We start from the raw sequence: 20,577 nt of genomic DNA on the forward strand, positions 1-20,577 counted from the left end.
CATATCTTAGTCCTCTGAAGATGGTACTTTATGTTAACAATCAGATATATAATAAAATTGTAAACAATCCCAAATAGTCTTCAATTTAATCTCTGAATGAATTAATATACAACTAAAATGTTTTGTGTTTGTCACTGATATAGTTCCACAAATTTTGCCATTGTAGTTCATATCACTGAAATTTTACAGTTAGTAAATATTAACACTGCAACTTAAAACTTTCTCAGGATTAAGTAATTCCTTGGATCTTTGAATGTTTAGGATTGTTTTTTTTTTTCTGGCTGCACCACAGGTCAGGTAGAATCTTAGCCCTCTGACCAGGGATCGAACCCATGCCCCCTGCAGGGGAAGCATGCAATCTTAATTGCTGGACCATGAGGGAATAAGCTATTCTAAAAGATTATTTGATCAGCCTGAACTTCTTTTGCTTTTATATGCATTTTTACATATTTTATATGCTTTTTTTTTCCATGTAGGTTTGTCCTTGATTTATCTTGGATTGTTATTTTAAAAGTTGTAAAATTTCTTGGTCATAGATGCCACTTCAAAATTTGAAAATATTAAAGGTATTCTTTGCCATCTGCTAAAGATGTTTTAATAATCAAGGATAAATTATATGTAAGTTTGGTGTCACTGTATGGCTATGTTCACAGACTTATTATGTTGTTCAAGATACTACATTTTCCCTTTCTGTCAGGCAAATGCCTGGGTCTACTAACTATATGCTGCTAAGTCGCTTCAGTCGTGTCCGACTCTGTGCAACCCCATAGACGGCAGCCCACCAGGGTCCGCTGTCCCTGAGATTCTTCAGGCAAGAACACTGGAGTGGGTTGCCATTTCCTTCTCCAATGCATGAAAGTGAAAAGTAAAAGTGAAGTCGCTCAGTCGTGTCCGACTCTTAGTGACCCAATGGACTGCAGCCTACCAGGCTCCTCAGTCCATGGGATTTGCCAGGCAAGAATACTGGAGTGGGCTGCCATTTGCATTCTCCGACTAACTATATAGTTAAGCACAATCCAGGTTTTCTTAAGCACAGAACAGATTTTATAAAAGTCTATAAATGTTTACTGAAACTACTATCTTGCAGGTACCATATTAGATCATGTGACATATAAATTCTGGATAGGACATGCCTTCCATTATAGAGAGAGCCATATACATAAATAAGAATAAAGTCTGCTTTTTAAAAGATTTAAACAGGAAAGAGTAAGGAGGGGAAAACAAATGGGATACTGAAAATTCATTCAAAATATTTAGCACCAATTAACAAGTCAAAGCATTTAGTATAACAGTTCTAATACTGTGAAGCGAGGTGAAACCAGCTTTTGGCTCAACTACACCCAAAAACTAAGATCATGGCATCTGGTCCCATTGCTTCATGGGAAATAGATGGGGAAACAGTGTCAGACTTTATTTTTCTAGGCTCCAAAATCACTGTAGATGGTGATTGCAGCCATGAAATTAAAAGACGCTTACTCCTTGGAAGGAAAGTTACGACCAACCTCGACAGCATATTCAAAAACAGAGACATTACTTTGCCAACAAAGGTCCGTCTAGTCCAGGCTATGGTTTTTCCTGTGGTCATGTATGGATGTGAGAGTTGGACTGTGAAGAAAGCTGAGCGCCAAAGAATTGATGCTTTTGAAGTGTGGTGTTGGAGAAGACTCTTGAGAGTCCCTTGGACTGCAAGGAGATCCAACCAGTCCATTCTGAAGGAGATCAGCCCTGGGATTTCTTTGGAAGGAATGATGTTGAAGCTGAAACTCCAGTACTTTGGCCACCTGATGTGAAGAGTTGACTCATTGGAAAAGACTCTGATGCTGGGAGGGATTGGGGGCAGGAGGAGAAGGGGACGACAGAGGATGAGATGGCTGGATGGCATCACCGACTCGATGGACATGAGTTTGGGTGAACTGCGGGAGTTGGTGATGGACAGGGAGGCCTGGCGTGCTGCAATTCATGGGGTCGCAACGAGTCGGACACGACTGAGCGACTGAACTGAACTGACACCCAAAAAGAAGTGTTTGTATAGCATTGGTTGTTTCTGTTGAGGTGCAAGTTAGTGTTTACTGTTGACCCTTGAACCACGTGGGTTTGAACTGCACAGATTCACTTACCAGTGATTTTTTTTATTCCCAATAAAAATACTGTGACACTCTGTATCTGCAGGCTCGCATCCGTGGATTCAACTAACCGCAAGTGGCAAACCAGTTCAGTATCCATGGTTGGTTGAATCTTCAGAGATGGAAACCAGAGGGCCAATTTTGGGACTTGAGCATCTGGGCATTTTGGTATCCACCGGGGGTGCTGGAACCAATCTCCCCATGCATATAGAGAGGCCAACTGATTTTATTGCCATGTTTCTGCTCATTCTGTTCTTTTTCAGGCTGAAATAACCTTGTTGAAAGCCTTTGCGTCCATAAAATCGCATTTCCACTGTGAGTTTACATGTGGGGTTTTTCCAAGTGAATTTTCTGTTACCACCGGAGCTTTTCGTTTGTGTACCTGCCATTCTGTTAATTGATGTGAGAGACAACTTGTTCTTTGGGATTTGAAAAGAATTAAAAGATAGTGCATAGAGGTAGAGATTGGGTAGTGAGTCTGGGAGGGAGGAGGTCTTGCAGTCCAAAGTAAGAAGGCAATTTTCATTCAGGAAAGATCTGAAGTCGTAAGTGGTCCTAGCATAGGGGATGAGAGGAAAAGAGGCAGCAGCCCGAGCTACAAATTTAGAAAATTTTGAATACTCTGTTGTGGAATGTGGGTAGAATTTTCTACTGGAACATATGTACTGAAATTATGGGCAGGAATCTTGTCCATCTCTTTCATTACCTGAGTATTCATTGTATCCAGAAGTTAACTCAACAAGGGCAGGCCATTATATGAATTTTAGCCAATGGTCTGTGAACCACATGGAAAGTAGACGCAGCCTGGTTACAAGGTGTATTTGGGCAGTGGATATAGAAAGTGTCATGGCAGATGCTTTGTGACGATACCAAAACCTAGTCACTTCCCCCTTTTTTTGGAATTCTTTTTTTTAATCTGCCCTTCTTAAAATTAAAAAACCCCGATTTTAGTAAATATGAATGCGTAACTCGTGTGTGTGCGCGCACAGTTTTATATCCTTTTTATCCAGCAAGTCGTGTCTGATAACAAAACAGCGGACAATAAATATGTTAGTCCTTTTAGGTCCATCCACAAGAAGCAAAAGGTTTGTGGGAGGACGATGACCGCGACGGAGAGGGCTGGGGTGATCTGGAACCTTCAGATAACTGGGGTTGGGGGTGGGGGCATCGGGCCGTCGAGAAGGGCGGGCTGTCCGCCAAAGAGCGCAACAGAGGCCAGAACGCAAGGACTGGAGAGCCGGCGCGCCCCTCGGGCGACTGGTGGGCGGGGCGCTGAGTACCCAGCTGTTGCGTAGGTAGTCTCGCGAGAACGCGGCTCACCGAAGGCCAACGGTCGAAGGGTTTAGTGTCCTCTCAAAAAAAAAAAGCCCAGAAGTCACGCTATGATCCGCTTAATGATATTGCTAGCGGGTCTTCGTGGCTTGCTAACGTCAAGACCCGGTAAGCCCATGGATGCCCTGTGACTCCGGTGTGGGGAGTGAGAAGGTTTTTCTTTTCCTTCTTTACAGGCGTAACCTGCTTGGGTCACACTGCGCGGCACCTGGACACTTAAGTCCCTTTCCTCGTTTTTGGTTTCTTTTGCCCACCAGGGAACCGGGCTGTTTTTAGGCGCTGCGTAGTAATAGAGAAGGGACTCCTGAGAGAGGAAGGTGATTTTAATAAGCTCAAGGACAAATCTCTGATGCCCTGACTCTAAATCTGAACTGGGGGCCTCCCCTTTTTGTAGTTCTGTTACACACTACCTCAAAATTTCTTGCACTCAAAAGCACTCCAAAAACTTCATGAACTCAGACTCCAAAAAACTGGTCTTCCTCAGATATCATCTGCTCCAGTAAAATAACTTGCCGTCTGTACAATAATAGTTTGTCCTGCAAAAAATGTATACAGAAAATGTATACATATACAAAAAAATGTCAGTTTTTGGAATTGTGCAAGATGGAGCCGCTTATGTCATGTCTACACTCTGGTCATCATGTTGACTTCTCCCGTGGTGGGAGTTTCAGGAGCTACAAAACCACTCAAAGGATATTATCTACAGCTCAGAATATTATCTCTAGCTCTTGAAGAGGAACTGAAGGTCCTTGACCGTTTTTAATGGCCGAACTATTATTATTTTTTCTTGCTTGACTACTTTGCTTTTGTATTTCCACCCCCCCCCCCCCCCCCCCCCGATTAAATTTCTTCTTTGGCTACAGTTTTTCTGTAGACAAGAGGTAGGCAGAAGACATGGAAAGGAAGACTGTCCTGGGAAGACTCATAGGGTCCTGCTCAGTGACAGTAATAGACCTATTATGTGTTAATGTAAGTAACACATTTAAAAATGAAAACTCTGTTTTCCAAAACAAAGAATTTAGAGTGGTGTTGTGAATCTGCTTAAAAGTTTTGGTTTAATAGATGACAGCTAGATTCTCAGATCTACTTCTGCATATTTGAAGTATATGTGGTTGGGAAAGGGAGAAGTATTTTATGAGCCTTTTCAGGTAGTTACCAGTATTCCCCTTTGGCTGCTATACCAAATACACACTTGATAAATGGTAAAGGTTAGTTACAACGTGGAATGAACTTTTCTTAATATGTTAAGATCCACTGGTCTATTTTGAACTTTAGTGGATATTTTACCCATTAAAAAATGTATTATCTTTGTTTTTAAATTATTTTAAATTGTAATAAAATATAAAAAACATAAAATTTGCCATCTTCAACCATTTAAAAAAATGAATGAACTTTATTTTTAGAGTGTTTTAGGTCCATAGCAAAACTGAAAGGTACAGAAATTTCCTATATACTCCCTGTCCCCACGTGTAGTCTCCGCTGTAGACATCCTGCAACCGCAGTCGTATATTTGTTACAATTTATGATCCCACACTGACACATCATTATCACCCCATATCTACAGTTTACCTTAGGGTTCACTTTTGATGTATATTCTATGGAATTTGACATATATATAATGACATGTATCCACCAGAGTAGTTTCTCTCCCCTAAAAATCCCGTGTTTCTCTGATTCAGCTCTCCCTTCCCTCTTAAGTCCTGACAACCACTGATCTTTTTACTATTTCCAAGAGTTTTACCTTTTCCATAATGTCATATGGTTGAAATCTTACAGTTTGTTGCCCTTTCAGATTGACTTCTTTCACTTAGTAATATGCATTTATTGTTCTTTCATGTCTTCCTAGGGCTCTATAGCTTATTTCTTTGTAACACTGAGTGATATTCCATTGTCTGTATATACCAGTATATTTATCCATTTACCTACTAAAAGACATCTTGGTTGCTTTTAAGATTTGATAGTAAATAATGAAGCTACTATAAATATCTGTGTACAAGTTTTTGTTTGGACATAAGATTTCAACTCCTTTTGGGTAAATACCAAGGAGTGCTTTTGCTGGATCATATAATAAGAATATATTTAGTTTTGTAAACTATCCTCCAAAGTGGCTATGCTATTTTATAGTCTCATCAGCAGTGAATGAAAGTTCCTTCTCACATCTTTGCCAGCATTTTGTGTTGTCATTGTTCTTCAGTTTGCCATTCTAATAGGTATAGAATGGTCATAATCTCTATGACTATATAATGTCATAGTCTCTAGTGACATATGATGTAGAACATTACTCTTCTTCTTATTTACCATCTATATATCTTCTTTGATGAGGTGTCCAAGTATTTTGCCCATTTTAAAGTTTTTTTTTTTTTTTTTTTTAATTACTGTTGAGCTTTAAGAGATCCTTGTATTTTTCTGGGCTCCAAAATCACTGCAGATGGTGACTGCAGCCATGAAATTAAAAGACGCTTACTCCTTGGAAGGAAAGTTATGACCAACCTAGATAGCATATTCAAAAACAGAGACATTACTCTGCCAACAAAGGTTCGTCTAGTCAAGGCTATGGTTTTTCCTGTGGTCATGTATGGATGTGAGAGTTGGACTGTGAAGAAGGCTGAGCGCTGAAAAATTGATGCTTTTGAACTGTGGTGTTGGAGAAGACTCTTGAGAGTCCCTTGGACTGCAAGGAGATCCAACTGGTCCATTTGAAGGAGATCAGCCCTGGGATTTCTTTGGAAGGAATGATGCTGAAGCTGAAACTCCAGTACTTTGGCCACCTGATGTGAAGAGTTGACTCATTGGAAAAGACTCTGATGCTGGGAGGGATTGGGGGCAAGAGGAGAAGGGGATGACAGAGGATGAGATGGCTGGATGGCATCACTGACTCAATGGACGTGAGTCTGAGTGAACGCCGGGAGTTGGTGATGGACAGGGAGGCCTGGTGTGCTGCAATTCATGGGGTCGCAAAGAGTTGGACACGACTGAGTGACTGATCTGATCTGTATATTTTGGATAACAGTTTTTTATCAGGTGTGACTTTTGAAGATGTTTTTCTCCTAGTTTGTAACTTCTCATTCTCTTGATGGTGTCTTTCACAGAGCAAAAGTTTTTAATTTTAATGAAGTCCAGTTTATCAATTATTTTCTCATGCATCATGTCTTTGGTGTTATATCTAAGAAGTCGTTGCCTTACCAATGATCATCTAGGTTCACTCTTACATTAAGGAGTTTTATAATTTTGCATTTTACATTTAGATCTATGATTCATTTCAGGTGTTAAAGCCTGTGTCTAGATTATTTGTTTTGCATTTTGAAATCCATTTGTTATAGTATTTTTTTAAGACTATCTTTGCTCCATTATGTTGTCTTTTCCTATGTCAGAGATCAATTGATTGTATTTATATAGGTACTTTTCTGGGATCTCTGTTCTGTTTGACCTTTTTGTGTGTTCTCTTGCCAAAATTACACTACCTTGATTACTGGAGCTTTACTATAAGTCTTTAAGTCACATAGTGACAGTTGTTTGATTTTCTTCTTCTTCAGTATTGAGTTTGTTTTTTGGGATCTTTTGCCTCATAAATTTTAGAGTCAGTTTATTGATAACCACAAAATATCGTGGTGGGGTTTTGATTGGGATTGCACTGAATCTATAGAACAAGTTGGGGAAAGATTGACATTTTGAACTTTTTGTTTGCTATTTGTCATCAAAGTTTTGTAGTTTTCCTCATAGAGATCTTACTCATATTTCATTAGATTTATAGCTAAGTATTTATTTAACTTTTGGGGATGCTAATGTACATGACATTGTGTTTTAAATGTCAAATTCTAGTGCTCATTTCTGGTATATAGAAAGTGAATGACATTTGTATATTAACCTTTTATGCTGCAAATTTGCTGTCTTAACCATTTTTAAGTGTATAGTTCAGCAGTGGTGAGTATATTCACATTGTTCTATAACATCTTTCTGGGAGCCTTTTCATTTTGCAAAACTGAAGCCCTATACCCATTAAACAAGTAATTAAAAATTGTGATAAAATATATGTAACATAAAATTTACCATTGTAACCCTTTTTCACTGATATTGCGTATTTGCTGTTTTAAGTAGAAGCTGATTAAAACATCTGTATTCAGTTTTCACTTTATTTTTATAGATTCTCTTTTTTCCCGGCTTTACCTTAGGTTTTATACTTTTATATAGTTTTCTGTTACTAATTAATGTGCTTTTGTTTCAGTACAGAGAACTGTAACATTTCTTGTGAGGCCATTCTCCTTTAACTTTTGTGAAATTGTTTATCTCTCCTTCAATTCTGAAGGACAGCTTTGCTGGGCATGGTATTTTTAGGTGGAATTTTTTTCTTTCAGTACTATATATTGAATGTATTATCCCACTCCATTCTGGTCTGCAAGGTTTCACTGAAAAATCCACTGATAGTCTTATGGGAGTCTGCTTGTACATAATATTTTGTGTTTCTCTTGCTGCTTTCTTGAGAGTCTCTCTTTGTCTCTACTTTTGGGCAGTTTACAATGTATGTCAGTGTAATTCTCTTTGAATTCCTTTTTTGGCTTTCTAGATTTAGATGTTAATTTTTTTACCCCAGGTGAGAGAAATTTTCAGTCATTACCTCTTTGAATAAGTTCTGCCCTCCACCCTGATTTATTTTCCTTCTATGACTTCTATGATGTGTATACTGCTCTACTTGATTGTGTCCCATATATCCATGAATCTGTCTTCACTCTTTTTCATTCATTTCATTCTTTCTTTCATTCGTAAAAAATATTTTGCTCCTCTGATTAGATGAATTCTCTTGATCTGTCTACAGGTTTTCTGATCCTTTCTTTCACTTGATCTAGTCTGCTCTTGAATCCCTCTATTGAAAATTTCAATTCCGTTATTGTATTCTTCAGCTCTCTGATTTCTATTTTTTACTGATTCTAAAGGGTGTCAGACTTTATTTTTTTGGGCTCCAAAATCACTGCAGATGGTAATTGCAGCCATGAAATTAAAAGACCCTTACTCCTTGGAAGAAAAGTTATGACCAACCTAGATAGCATATTCAAAAACAGAGACATTACTTTGCCAACAAAGGTCCGTCTAGTCAAGGCTATGGTTTTTCCTGTGGTCATGTATGGATGTGAGAGTTGGACCGTGAAGAAAGCTGAGTGCCGAAGAATTGATGCTTTTGAACTGTGGTGTTGGAGAAGACTCTTTCGGGTCCCTTGCACTGCAAGGAGATCCAGCCAGTACATTGTGAAGGAGATCAGCCCTAGGATTTCTTTGGAAGGAATGATGTTGAAGCTGAAACTCCAGTACTTTGGCCACCTGATGTGAAGAGTTGACTCATTGGAAAAGACTCTGATGCTGGGAGGGATTGGGGGCAGGAGGAGAAGGGGACGACAGAGGATGAGATGGCTGGATGGCATCACTGACTTGATGGATGTGAGTCTGAGTGAACTGCGGGAGTTGGTGATGGACAGGGAGGCCTGGCGTGCTGCGATTCATGGGGTCATGAAGAGTCGGACACGACTGACTGAACTGAACTGAACTGACTGATGAACTCCTTATTGCCAAATTCAGACTTAAATTGAAGAAATTAGGGTAAACCACTAGACCATTCAGGTATGACCTAAATCAAATCCCTTATGATTATACAGTGGAAGTGAGAAATAGATTTAACGGACTAGATCTGATAGATAGAGTGCCTGATGAACTATGGATGGAGGTTCATGACACTGTACAGGAGACAGGGATCAAGACCATCCCCATGGAAAAGAAATGCAGAAAAGCAAAATGGCTGTCCGGGGAGGCCTTACATAGCTGTGAAAAGAAGAGAAGAGAAAAGCAAAGGAGAAAAGGAAAGATATAAGCATCTGAATGCAGAGTTCCAAAGAATAGCAAGGAGAGATAATCAAGCCTTCCTCAGTGATCAATGCAAAGAAATAGAGGAAAACAACAGAATGGGAAAGACTAGAGATCTCTTCAAGAAAATTAGACATACCAAAGGAACATTTAATGCAAAGATGGGCTCGATAAAGGACAGAAGAAAGTAGGAAGCAGAAGATATTAAAAGAGGTGGCAAGAAGACACAGAAGAACTGTACAAAAAAAATCTTCACGACTCAGAGAGTCACGATGGTGTGATCACTCACCTAGAGGCAGATATCCTGGAATGTGAAGTCAAGTGGGCCTTAGAAAGCATCACTATGAACAAAGCTAGTAGAGGTGATGGAATTCCAGTTGAGCTATTTCAAATCCTGGAAGATGATGCTGTAGAAGTGCTGCACTCAATATGCCAGCAAATTTGGAAAACTCAGCAGTGGCCACAGGACTGGAAAAGGTCAGTTTTCATTCCAATCCCAAAGAAAGGCAATGCCAAAGAATGCTCAAACTACCACACAATTGTACTCGTCTCACACACTAGTAAAGTAATGCTCAAAATTCTCCAAGCCAGGCTTCAGCAATACATGAACCGTAAACTTCCAGATGTTCAAGCTGATTTTAGGAAAGGCAGAGGGACCAGAGATCAAATTGCCAACATCCACTGGATCATCAAAAAAGCAAAAGAGAGTTCCATTAAAACATGTATTTCTGCTTTATTGACTATGCTAAAGCCTTTGACTGTGTGGATCACAATAAACTGTGGAAAATTCTGAAAGAGATGAGAATACCAGACCACCTGATCTGCCTCTTGAGAAATTTGTATGCAGGTCAGGAAGCAACAGTTAGAACTGGACATGGAACAACAGACTGGTTCCAAATAGGAAAAGGAGTACATCAAGGCTGTATATTGTCACCCTGTTTATTTAACTTATATGCAGAGTACATTATGAGAAACGCTGGACTGGAAGAAACACAAGCTGGAATCAAGATTGCCGGGAGAAATATCAATAACCTCAGATATGCAGATGACACCACCCTTATGGCAGAAAGTGAAGAGGAACTAAAAAGCCTGTTGATGGAAGTGAAAGTGGAGAGTGAAAAAGTTGGCTTTAAAGCTCAACATTCAGAAAACGAAGGTCATGGCATCTGGTCCCATCATTTCATGGGAAATAGATGGGGAAACAGTGGGTGACATTATTTTTTGGGGCTCCAAAATCACTGCAGATGGTGACTGAAGCCATAAAATTAAAAGACACTTACTCCTTGGAAGGAAAGTTATGACCAGCCTAGATAGCATATTAAAAAGCAGAGACATTACTTTGCCAACAAAGTTTCTTCTAGTCAAGGGTATGCTTTTCCCAGTGGTCATGTATGGATGTGAGTTGGACTGTGAAGAAAGCTGAGTGCCGAAGAATTGATGATTTTGAACTGTGGTGTTGGAGAAGACTCTTGAGAGTCCCTTGGACTGCAAGGAGGTCCAACCAGTCCTTTCTAAAGGACATCAGTCCTGGGTGTTCTTTGGAAGGACTGATGCCAAAGCTGAAACTCCAATACTTTGGCCACCTGATGTGAAGAGTTGACTGATTGGAAAAGACTCTGATGCTTGGAGGGATTGGGGGCAGGAGGAGAAGGGGACGACAGAGGATGAGATGGCTGGATGGCATCACTGACTTGACGGACATGAGTTTGGGGAACTTCCGGAGTTGATTATGGACAGAGAGGCATGGTGTGCTGCAATTCATGGGATTGGAAAGAGTCAGACACGACTGAGCGACTGAACTTAACTGAATGATTAGTGCCATTGAACATCTTTTAATATGTATTGGGCATTTGTATATCTTTTTTGGAGAAATGAGTATTCACAAGTTCTTTGCCCATTTAAAAAAATTAGGTTTTTCATTTTGCTGTTGATTTAGGAGTTCCTCTTATATTCTGGATACTAGACCTTCAGTCAAGTGATTTGCAGATATTTTTTTCTCATGCTATAGTTTGTCTTCACTGTCTTGTGAATGTTGCATGACTCACAAAAGTTTTAAGTTATGATGATAGGACCTAATATATGTGTATATATATTTTTTTCTTTTGTTGCTTATGGTTTTAGTGTCATATCTAAGAACAGGTTCAACAATTATTGACTCTTGGCTAATTCTGCTTCAGTTTTATGTTCCCTACCACTTCCTCTATTAGGCAAATTATAAATATTCTATCATTTTATTATCTAAATATTTAAGTATATATATCTAAATGACAAAATATAATTTTGAAATATAACCACAGTATCATGATCATGGCTTAGAAATTAATGACAGTTTCTTATATCATCCAGTTTTCAGTCTGTGTCCAAATTTTCAATTGTTTCATGAGTGTAATAATTTTCCTTACAGTTTGTAATCACCAAGAAACAATGTCCACACATTGCTTGAATCAGCATCCAAAATATACACTCATTGAGTTGGCTCCTCCCTACTCCATTTTATTTAGTGTCTGGTTTTTAGTACCATGTTGATAACTGATAATTCCGAATTTATATTTCTTCTCTTGCACTCTTTAGGCAGCCTATGAGATGATTTCCAATGTTTCTCACATCCTGGGACTCATGCCCTTGTGTAATCCCCTCCTCTTAAATGTAAACTATGTTTTATGATTTGTTTCCAGTGAATAAAATGTGGTCAATGGATGTCTTTTCTGAGATTAGAATATAGGATGACCGTGTCTTTTTCCTGGGTGCTCACTTTCAATCTCTTTTTCTGATCCCTTATTCTGGGGGAAGTAAGTTGTCATATTGTGAGTATCCTTATAGAGAGGTCTTTTGAGATTTCTCATGAACAGCCTGGAAAGACCCAATGCCTGTCATCAGCTAAGTGCATGAGCTTTGAAGTGGATCCTGTCCTAGTCAAGCCTTGAAATTGTTGCAGCCCTGGCTGACACTTTGATTGCAGTTTTGCTAGAGACACTGAACCAGAGGCATTCAGTTAAGCTTTGCCCAGATGCCTGACCAAAGGGCCGTAGGGATTAATAAGTGTTTATTGTTTTAAGCTGCTATATTTGGGGATAATTTGTTATGCAGCAATAGATAATTAATATATCATCCTTCAGTTAAAATCAAAGATCATGTCTCTCTGCTCAAAATCTTCCAGTGGTTTCTTATGTCTCCAAGAATAAAAATTAAAGCCCTAACTCTGACCTATTTTGCCCTGTAGGATCTCAACAGCTTGTTTCCCTCCTCTCTGACCTCATCTCAATCTTTTCCTCATTGCTCATGCTATTTTAGCCACAGTTGTTTCCTTATGGCTTTTCAAACACACCAAGCATTTCCTTCCAAGAGTCTTAAATACTTGATATTTTTTCTTCCTGGAGTGTTCTGCCAAGATATTCATTTGTTCCCCTCCTCACCTTCTTCAGGTCTTTGTCCAAATGCCGTCTTCTCAGTGAGTCCTATTTAACCTCACCTTCAGCAATCGCTATTCTGTCATGAACCTATGACATATTCTGTCATAACCCATGATTCTGTGGGTTAGTGGTACTGTTGTTCTGGTTTGGACTAGTTTAGCTAATCTGCAGGTCATTTGTACTCTTTCCTGCAGCTGTTGTCAGCTCCTGAGTTGGTTGGCAGCTGAATAGTGTAGGATGGTCTCACACACTGGTCTCTCTGTTGGAATGTGTTCAGCTAGGGTGCCTTGGCCCCTTTCACATAGTCCCCCACCCTCCTGTTAGCTTGCTCAGGCTTGTTTACATGCAATTTCAGGATTCGAAGGCAGTAGGAGGGCAAGCCACAGTGCATAAGCTCTTTTCAGGTTTGTTTGTTTTACATTTCTTATTGTCTAATTGGCCAAAGTAAGTTACTTGGCTAAGTCTAGAGTTAGTTCCTAAGTATATCCATGGGAGACAGTACTTTCTGTTGTATCTGTCACATCTGATTTCTGAAATTTTTTAGAGTTTTTCTAGAATTTCTCAACAACTATCACACTTTCATCTTTAGCTTATCAAGAAAATTGTTGAGACCTCTTAGCTGGTGATAGCACTTTACCAATTTCCCACCTTTTTTTTTGGTAAATGTTTTTCACCATAAAAATCTGTGATTTTTCACTTATTTTCTGGATGCCTTGTATTTGAATGTTCTTTTTTCCTCTTTTTTTAGAATATTTATAACCTGTTTTATATAATAGATTTAATTTTATTTAGGTAGTAATATTATCTGTTTGTAGTATTTATTTATTTGTCTGCACTGAGTCTTAGTTGCAGCACATGAGTTCTTCGATCTTTGTTGTGGCATGCAGGGTCTTTTGGAGAAGGCAGTGGCAACCACTCCAGTACTCTTGCTTGGAGAATCCTGGGGACAGAGGAGCCCGGTGGGCTGCCGTCTGTGGGGTCACACAGAGTCGAACATGACTGAAGCGACTTAGCAGTAGCAGCAGGGTCTTTAGTTGAGGCATGTGGGATCTAGTTCCCTGACCAGGGATCAGACTCAGGCCTGCTGTATTGGGAGCATGGAGTCTTAGCCACTGGACTACCAGGAAAGTTCCTCTTACCTGTTTTTAAATTGTTTTCAATATTTTTATTGGAGTACACAGGTGATAACTCATATTTGCAGAAGCAAGTCTTATATAAAAGAACATGCACAAATATTTAGTCAAGTTTAGGATGCAGTTATTAACTGTTTATTTCTTTCTCCAGATTTTCAAAATTCATTTCTACAAATCATACTTCCAGAGAAAGTCCAAGCAAATACAAGTGAAAGTGAGAATTCAGAAGTAGAAAATGTAAGAGATTTTCCATAGTTAATGCTGTTATATGAAATTTCTTATTTTTATTGCATAGCAGTGAAGTACATAAATTTCATTAGAGTATAAATAGCCAATATCACTACTGATAAGGAATTTAAAGTTTTGATGGTAAAAGCAAATATATAAATCAGAATGTTCTAATTTTTCTAGAATTTGTCATTAACTCATGGTAAAATAATTTTTAAAAGTTCAAAGAGAGAATACAATATAAAAGAATTAGTCTTATCTGAGTGGTATCTAGATGATTCAGATGAAGAGAATAATTTTCTCCAAAATTGCTAAGGAGAATCTGTCTTAAGTATAATCTTCTTTCTTAATCTCTACCTTTGCATTTACCAGTTTTCAGAGTATAAACTGATTATTCTGTTATTTTTATTGGAAAGATGATAGTTTATCCTACTTATTGATTTATTTAACAGATATTTCTCTGGACTTGTGTGCATACCTATATGCTAAGAGCCTTAGGAGATTAAAAAAAAAATACAAAACAGCATGCCTTGCTTACAAGTGACTGATCTTTTTTTAAAAAAATTTGATCAGTTAACTATTTTTGAGTGTGCTGGGTCTTTGTTGCTGTGTATGGACTTTCTCTAGTTGTGGCAAGCAAGGGCTACTCTTTGTTGTGATACATGGGCTTCTCATTGCAGTGGCTTTTCTTGTTGTGGAGCCCAGGCTCTAGAAGCTTCAGTAGTTGAGGTACTTAGGCTCAGTAGTTGTGGCTTATGGACTCTAGAGTGTGGCTCAGTAGTTGTGGAACATGCTGTTCTGTGGCATGTAGGATCCTCCCGACCAGGGGTCGAACTTGAGTCCCCTGCATTGGCAGGCAGATTCCTGACCACTGGAGCCCCAGAGAAGTCCAGTGGCCAATCTTTTGATAACACTTTATTTTTAACAGTTTTAATGAGGTATAATTTAGACACCACAGAATTCACCCATTGTAAGTGTATAACTCAGTGATTATTAGTATGTGAATTATGTAAACATTACCATAATCCAGTTAAAAAAAAAATTTTTTTAATTAAAAATTTTTTTTACTTTACAATATTGTATTGGTTCTGTCACACATCAACATGAATCCGCCATGTGTTCCCCATCCTGAACCCCCCTCCCACCTCCCTCCCTGTACCATGCCTCCGAGTCATCCCAGTGCACCGGCCCCAAGCATCCTGTATTGAACCTGGACTGGAGATTCATTTCTTATATGATATTATTCATGTTTCAGTGCCGTTCCCCTAAATCGTCCTACCCCCTCCATCTCCCATAGAGTCCAAAAGACTATTCTATACATCTGTGTCTCTTTTGCTGTCTCGCATACAGGGTTATCGTTACCATCTTTCTAAATTCCATATATATGTGTTAGTATACTGTATTGGTGTTTTTCTTTCTGGCTTACTTCACACTGTATAATAGGCTTCAGTTTCATCCACCTCATTAGAACTGTTTCAAATGTACTCTTTTTAATGGCTGAGTAATACTCCATTGTGTATATGTACCACAGCTTTTGTATCCATTCATCTGCTGATCAACATCTAGGTTGCTTCCATGTCCTGGCTATTATAAACAGTGCTGTGATGAACATTGGGGTACACGTATCTCTTTCAATTCTGGTTTCCTTGGTGTGTATGCCCAGCAGTGGGATTGCTGGGTCATAAGGCAGTTCTATTTCCAGTTTTTAAAGGAATCTCCACACTGTTCTCCATAGTGGCTGTACTAGTTTGCATTCCCACCAGTAGTGTAAGAGGGTTCCCTTTTCCCCATACCCTCTGCATCATTTATTGTTTATAGACTTTTGGATAGCAGCCATTCTGACTGGCGTGAGATGGTACCTCATTGTGGTTTTGATTTGCATTTCTCTGATAATGAGTGATGTTGGGCATCTTTTCATGTGTTTGTTAGCCATCTGTATGTCTTCTTTGGAGAAATGTCTATTTAGTTCTTTGGCCCATTTTTTGATTGGATCGTTTATTTTTCTGGAATTGAGCTGTAGGAGTTGCTTATATATTTTTGAGATTAGTTGTTTGTCAGTTGCTTCATTTGCTATTATTTTCTCCCATTCTGAAGGCTGTCTTTTCACCTTGCTTATAGTTTCCTTTGTTGTCCAAAAGCTTTTAAGTTTAATTAGGTCCCATTTGTTTATTTTTGCTTTTATTTCCATTACTCTGAGAGGTGGGTCATAGAGGATCCTCCTGGGATTTATGTCAGGAAGTGTTTTGCCTATATTCTCCTCTAGGAGTTTTATAGTTTCTGGTTTTATGTTTAGATCTTTAATCCATTTTGAGTTTATTTTTGTGTATGCTGTTAGAAAGTGTTCTAGTTTCATTCTTTTACAAGTGGTTGATCAGTTTTCCCAGCACCACTTGTTAAAGAGATTGTTTTTTCTCCATTGTATATTCTTGCCCCCTTTGTCAAAGACAAGGTGTCCATAGGTGTGTGGATTTATCTCTGGGCTTTCTATTTTGTTCCATTGATCTATATTTCTGTCTTTGTGCTAGTACCATACTGTCTTGATGACTGCAGCTTTGTAGTATAGCCTGAAGTCAGGCAGGTTGATTCCTCCGGGACTAAAATTTTAAAGCTAGGACATGCTGCTACTTCAGTATCAGGATCTTATGTTTGGTATTTCTGCCTTTTATCTGACATATACATGTTTTGCTTCTTTCTGGTCTTACTTAAAAAAAAAAAAACTTGAAAAATTTTGGCATGATTTTGGAGTTACAAAAATTGCAAAGATGCTACCTTGAATTCCCATATAAGTTCATTCAGTTTCTCCTAAAATTAATATCTTATATAACCATTTTGACCATTTACTAGACCTTTTTAACAACTTGCCTTTTTATTATTTTTTTTTTAAAGATTTGTATTGTTTCCTGGTTGTTTCTTATTTTCACTGATCCTATGTTCTGGTATTTATGTCTTTTTAGTTTTTACTGAATTTTCTTTCTAATGATATTCTAATTCTTGCTTTTCACGTGTTCTTTTTTTGAAAGATAAAGTCTCATCTCTTAGATTCACTGACTAACTGATATTGCAACTCACTACCATGTTTTAACTTGAGAATAGTAGAGTTCGAGTAAAAATCTATGCCAAATTTTAAGAATCTTCTGCTTAAAATATAGGAAATAGGGCATACATTTCAGGAAAATGGTTAAAATAAATGACTTTTGTGCTTAGTTGAGTAAGTTAAACTTCACTGAAATAGAGTACCTTAATATCCCAGTGATGCAATAGAATAAATGTTATGACATGGCATGTAGTTTCTTCTTTTATTTATTTATTTATTTTTAGTCTCTTCTTTTAAAAAAGTTTAAAATTCAGTTACAAATAGGTTTCTAGTGCTTTATGACTCCTTATATTGGACTAATTTTGTGGAAATAGTAAGAATAGATTGTATAATAAATGTTAAAAATTTTGATATATTATTGCAGATTTTAAATCACACATAGTCTGAGACTTTTAAAGCATTATTTGGAAGGATTAGTCAAAATAAAATTGTTATTTTACCTCTTCTGTTACATTTGTCTTTACTCTCAGTTTTTCTGGATTCTCTAGAAACAGGTATCCTATAGTATTTCAATAGATGAGAAACCGTATACTGTGCACCTTAAGCAAAGGTAACTTTTTATTTTTAGACTTAATTTTACTTATATGAATTCATTTGCTTATGATAAAAATAGAATATTAAAAGTCATGTAGTTATTAAACTGTTTAGTTGTCTCAGATGAACAAATGCTTCCTGTGAATTAATTTTTTGGTCCTAATGCCTCAAGTAGTCTTTAGTGAATAGGGAAGCTAAGAACGGGAAGAATAAGGATTCATCTGAAGATTAATCTGTATGATCTTAAGTTAGGAGAGCCAGCAGGATCTATATAATCAGGGTAGGATGTAATAAGAAAGAAGTAAATCTGTAACTGTATCAGTTAAAGTTTGATCAGGGAGGCAGGTTCACCACCAAGAATATGAAATAAGGGATTTAGTATAGAAATTAGATCATACAGTACTGTGGGAGCTGGTGAACAGTTTATGGAAAAAAGTAATAGCTACATACCATCCCTAAGAGTATTGTGAAAATAATTTAAATAACTTTATATAGGGTTTAATTATTTGATGGAAAACCAGTTGAGAAATGCTGGCTTGGAAGCAATTTGTAACTTTCAAGAGGTTGATTTCAGTTAAATTTTGGGTGTAGAACTAGATTAAGTGGTATTAAGGAGAGCTGAATTGTGAGAAACCAAACGTTTTAAGTGAAAATGGCTTTTCCAGAAATGTTTGGCAGAGAAAAAAGAAAAGAAAAATGTTTTGGCTGGCAGGAAGTTTCTTAAAGAGAGAAATATAAACAATGATTCATTGTGTTATTAGATGCCAAAAAATGGCATTGAGTAAAAGAGTTAACCTACTCCTTTAGAGAAGGGAAGAATAGTAAATGACAACTCAAAGAGCTTTTCAAGTGCATAAGAGAGAATGCACATTGCATTTGAATATATTATCAGAACTGTAAGCAGTAGTAAGAAATAAAGGAATTGGAGCCTGGGAGATGGATTGAGCATGTGTATACTCTATTTTTGGAAATTACCTGTATAATGATTAAGATGGTATGACAATTATGAAGCTATTGCAAAAGTTATATGAGATATAATAAGAAGCATAATTTTGAATGTGTAAGAGGTTTTTTTTTTGAGATATAACTGAGGTGGTGGAAAAAAATTAGATATTGGACACAATGGTAGAGATTTGATTGGCGCGGTGAAGGAATAGGACAAGTGTGTGTCAGAGGATATCCATAAGTGTCCAGTGGCAGTAAGGCTGATTGATTGATTGGTTGAAGTACAGTTATCTTACAATATTTTATTAGTTTAAGGTGTACAATGTAGTGACTATATATTTTTATAGATTACAAACTATAGTATTATAACTGGTAGTTCATATCCCTTAATCCCCTTCACTTATATGTTAAAGGCCATTTTTATAAACCCATAGCTAACATCATACTCAATGATGAAAAGCTAAAAGCTTTTTTCTCTAAGACTACAAGTAAGACAAAAATGCCTGCTCTCACCACTTTTATTCATCATAGTACTGGAAGTCCTAGCCATAGCAATTAAAAAGAAATAATTTTCTGAAGGAAATCAACCCTGAGTATTCATTGGAAAGACTGATACTGAAGTTGAAGCTCCAGTACTTTAGCCACCTAATGCAAAAAGCCAACTCATTGGAAAAGACCCTGATGCTGGGAAAGATTGAGGGCAGGAGGAGAAGGTGCTGACAGAAGATGAAATGGTTGGGTGGTATCACCAACTCAATGAACATGAGTTTGAGCAAACTCCGGGAGATAGTGAATGACAGAGAAGTCTGGCATGCTGCAGTCCATGGGGATGGAAAGAGTTGGACATGACTTAGTAACTGAACAACAACAATATACATCCAGATTGGAAGGGAAGAACTATAACAGTCACTATTTTCAAATGGCATGATACCACAGAAAACCCCAGAGATGCCATCAAAAAACTATTAGAACTAATAAATGAATTCAGTAAAACTACAGGGTACAGAATTAACGTATAGATCTATTGCATTGCTATGCACTGGAATGCAAAAGTAGGAAGTCAAGAAACACCTGGAGTAACAGGCAAATTTGGCCTTGGAATACGGAAAGAAGCAGGGCAAAGGCAAATAGAGTTTTGTCAAGAGAACGCACTGGTCATAGCAAACACCCTCTTCCAACAACACAAGAGAAGACTCTACCCATGGACATCAACAGATGGTCAATACTGAAATCAGATTGATTACATTCTTTGCAGCCAAAGATGGAGAAACTCTATACAGTCAGCAAAAACAAGACTGGGAGCTGACTGTGGCTCACATCATGAACTCCTTATTGCCAAATTCAGACTTAAATTGAAGAAAGTAGGGAAAACCACTAGATCATTCAGGTATGACCTAACAGTGGAAGTGAGAAATAGATTTAAGGGACTAGATCTGATAGATAGAGTGCCTGATGAACTATGGACGGAAGTTCATGACATTGTACAAGAGACAGGGATCAAGACCATCCTCATGGAAAAGAAACGCAAAAAAGCAAAATAGCTGTCTGGGGAGGCCCTACAAATAGCTGTGAAAAGAAGAGTCACGAAAAGCAAAGGAGAAAAGGAAAGATATAAACATCTGAATGAAAAGTTCCAAAGAATAGCAAGGAGAGATAAGAAAGCCTTCCTTAGTGATCAATGCAAAGAAATAGAGGAACACAACAGAATAGGAAAGACTAGAGATCTCTTCCGGAGGAGGCAATGGCACCCCACTCCAGTACTCAAGTTTTCCAGTGCCTGGAAAATCCCGTGGACGGAGGAGCCTGGTAGGCTGCAGTCCATGGGGTCGCTAAGAGTCGGACACGACTGAGCGACTTCACTTTTCACTTTCATGCAATGGAGAAGGAAATGGCAACCCACTCCAGTGTTCTTGCCTGGAGAATCCCAGGGA

The 20,577-nt window shown here is 38.1% G+C and overlaps 1 protein-coding gene across 5 annotated transcripts in view; it reads left to right on the forward strand.

Moving 5' to 3' along the window:
• The first annotated feature begins 3,414 nt into the window (after window positions 1-3,414).
• ADAM32 (ADAM metallopeptidase domain 32) overlaps window positions 3,415-20,577 on the forward strand; it is a 174,347-nt gene continuing 157,184 nt past the window's right edge. For 3 of the 5 annotated variants that reach the window (XR_011564439.1, XM_070781446.1, XM_070781445.1), the window contains exons 1-3: window positions 3,415-3,563; window positions 13,997-14,082; window positions 17,656-17,717. Coding sequence is in view for 2 of the 5 variants with exons in the window: in XM_070781446.1 (XP_070637547.1) it covers window positions 3,506-3,563; window positions 13,997-14,082; window positions 17,656-17,717 (206 nt within the window). In the remaining 3 variants the exon portion in view is untranslated. Of the gene's footprint in view, window positions 3,564-13,996; window positions 14,083-17,637; window positions 17,718-20,577 lie in introns of those variants that run through there. The other 2 variants (XM_070781448.1, XM_070781447.1) reach the window with 2 other exon arrangements.

The sequence above is a fragment of the Bos indicus genome, chromosome 27, assembly GCF_029378745.1.
Source record: "Bos indicus isolate NIAB-ARS_2022 breed Sahiwal x Tharparkar chromosome 27, NIAB-ARS_B.indTharparkar_mat_pri_1.0, whole genome shotgun sequence".
NCBI lineage: Eukaryota > Metazoa > Chordata > Mammalia > Artiodactyla > Bovidae > Bos > Bos indicus.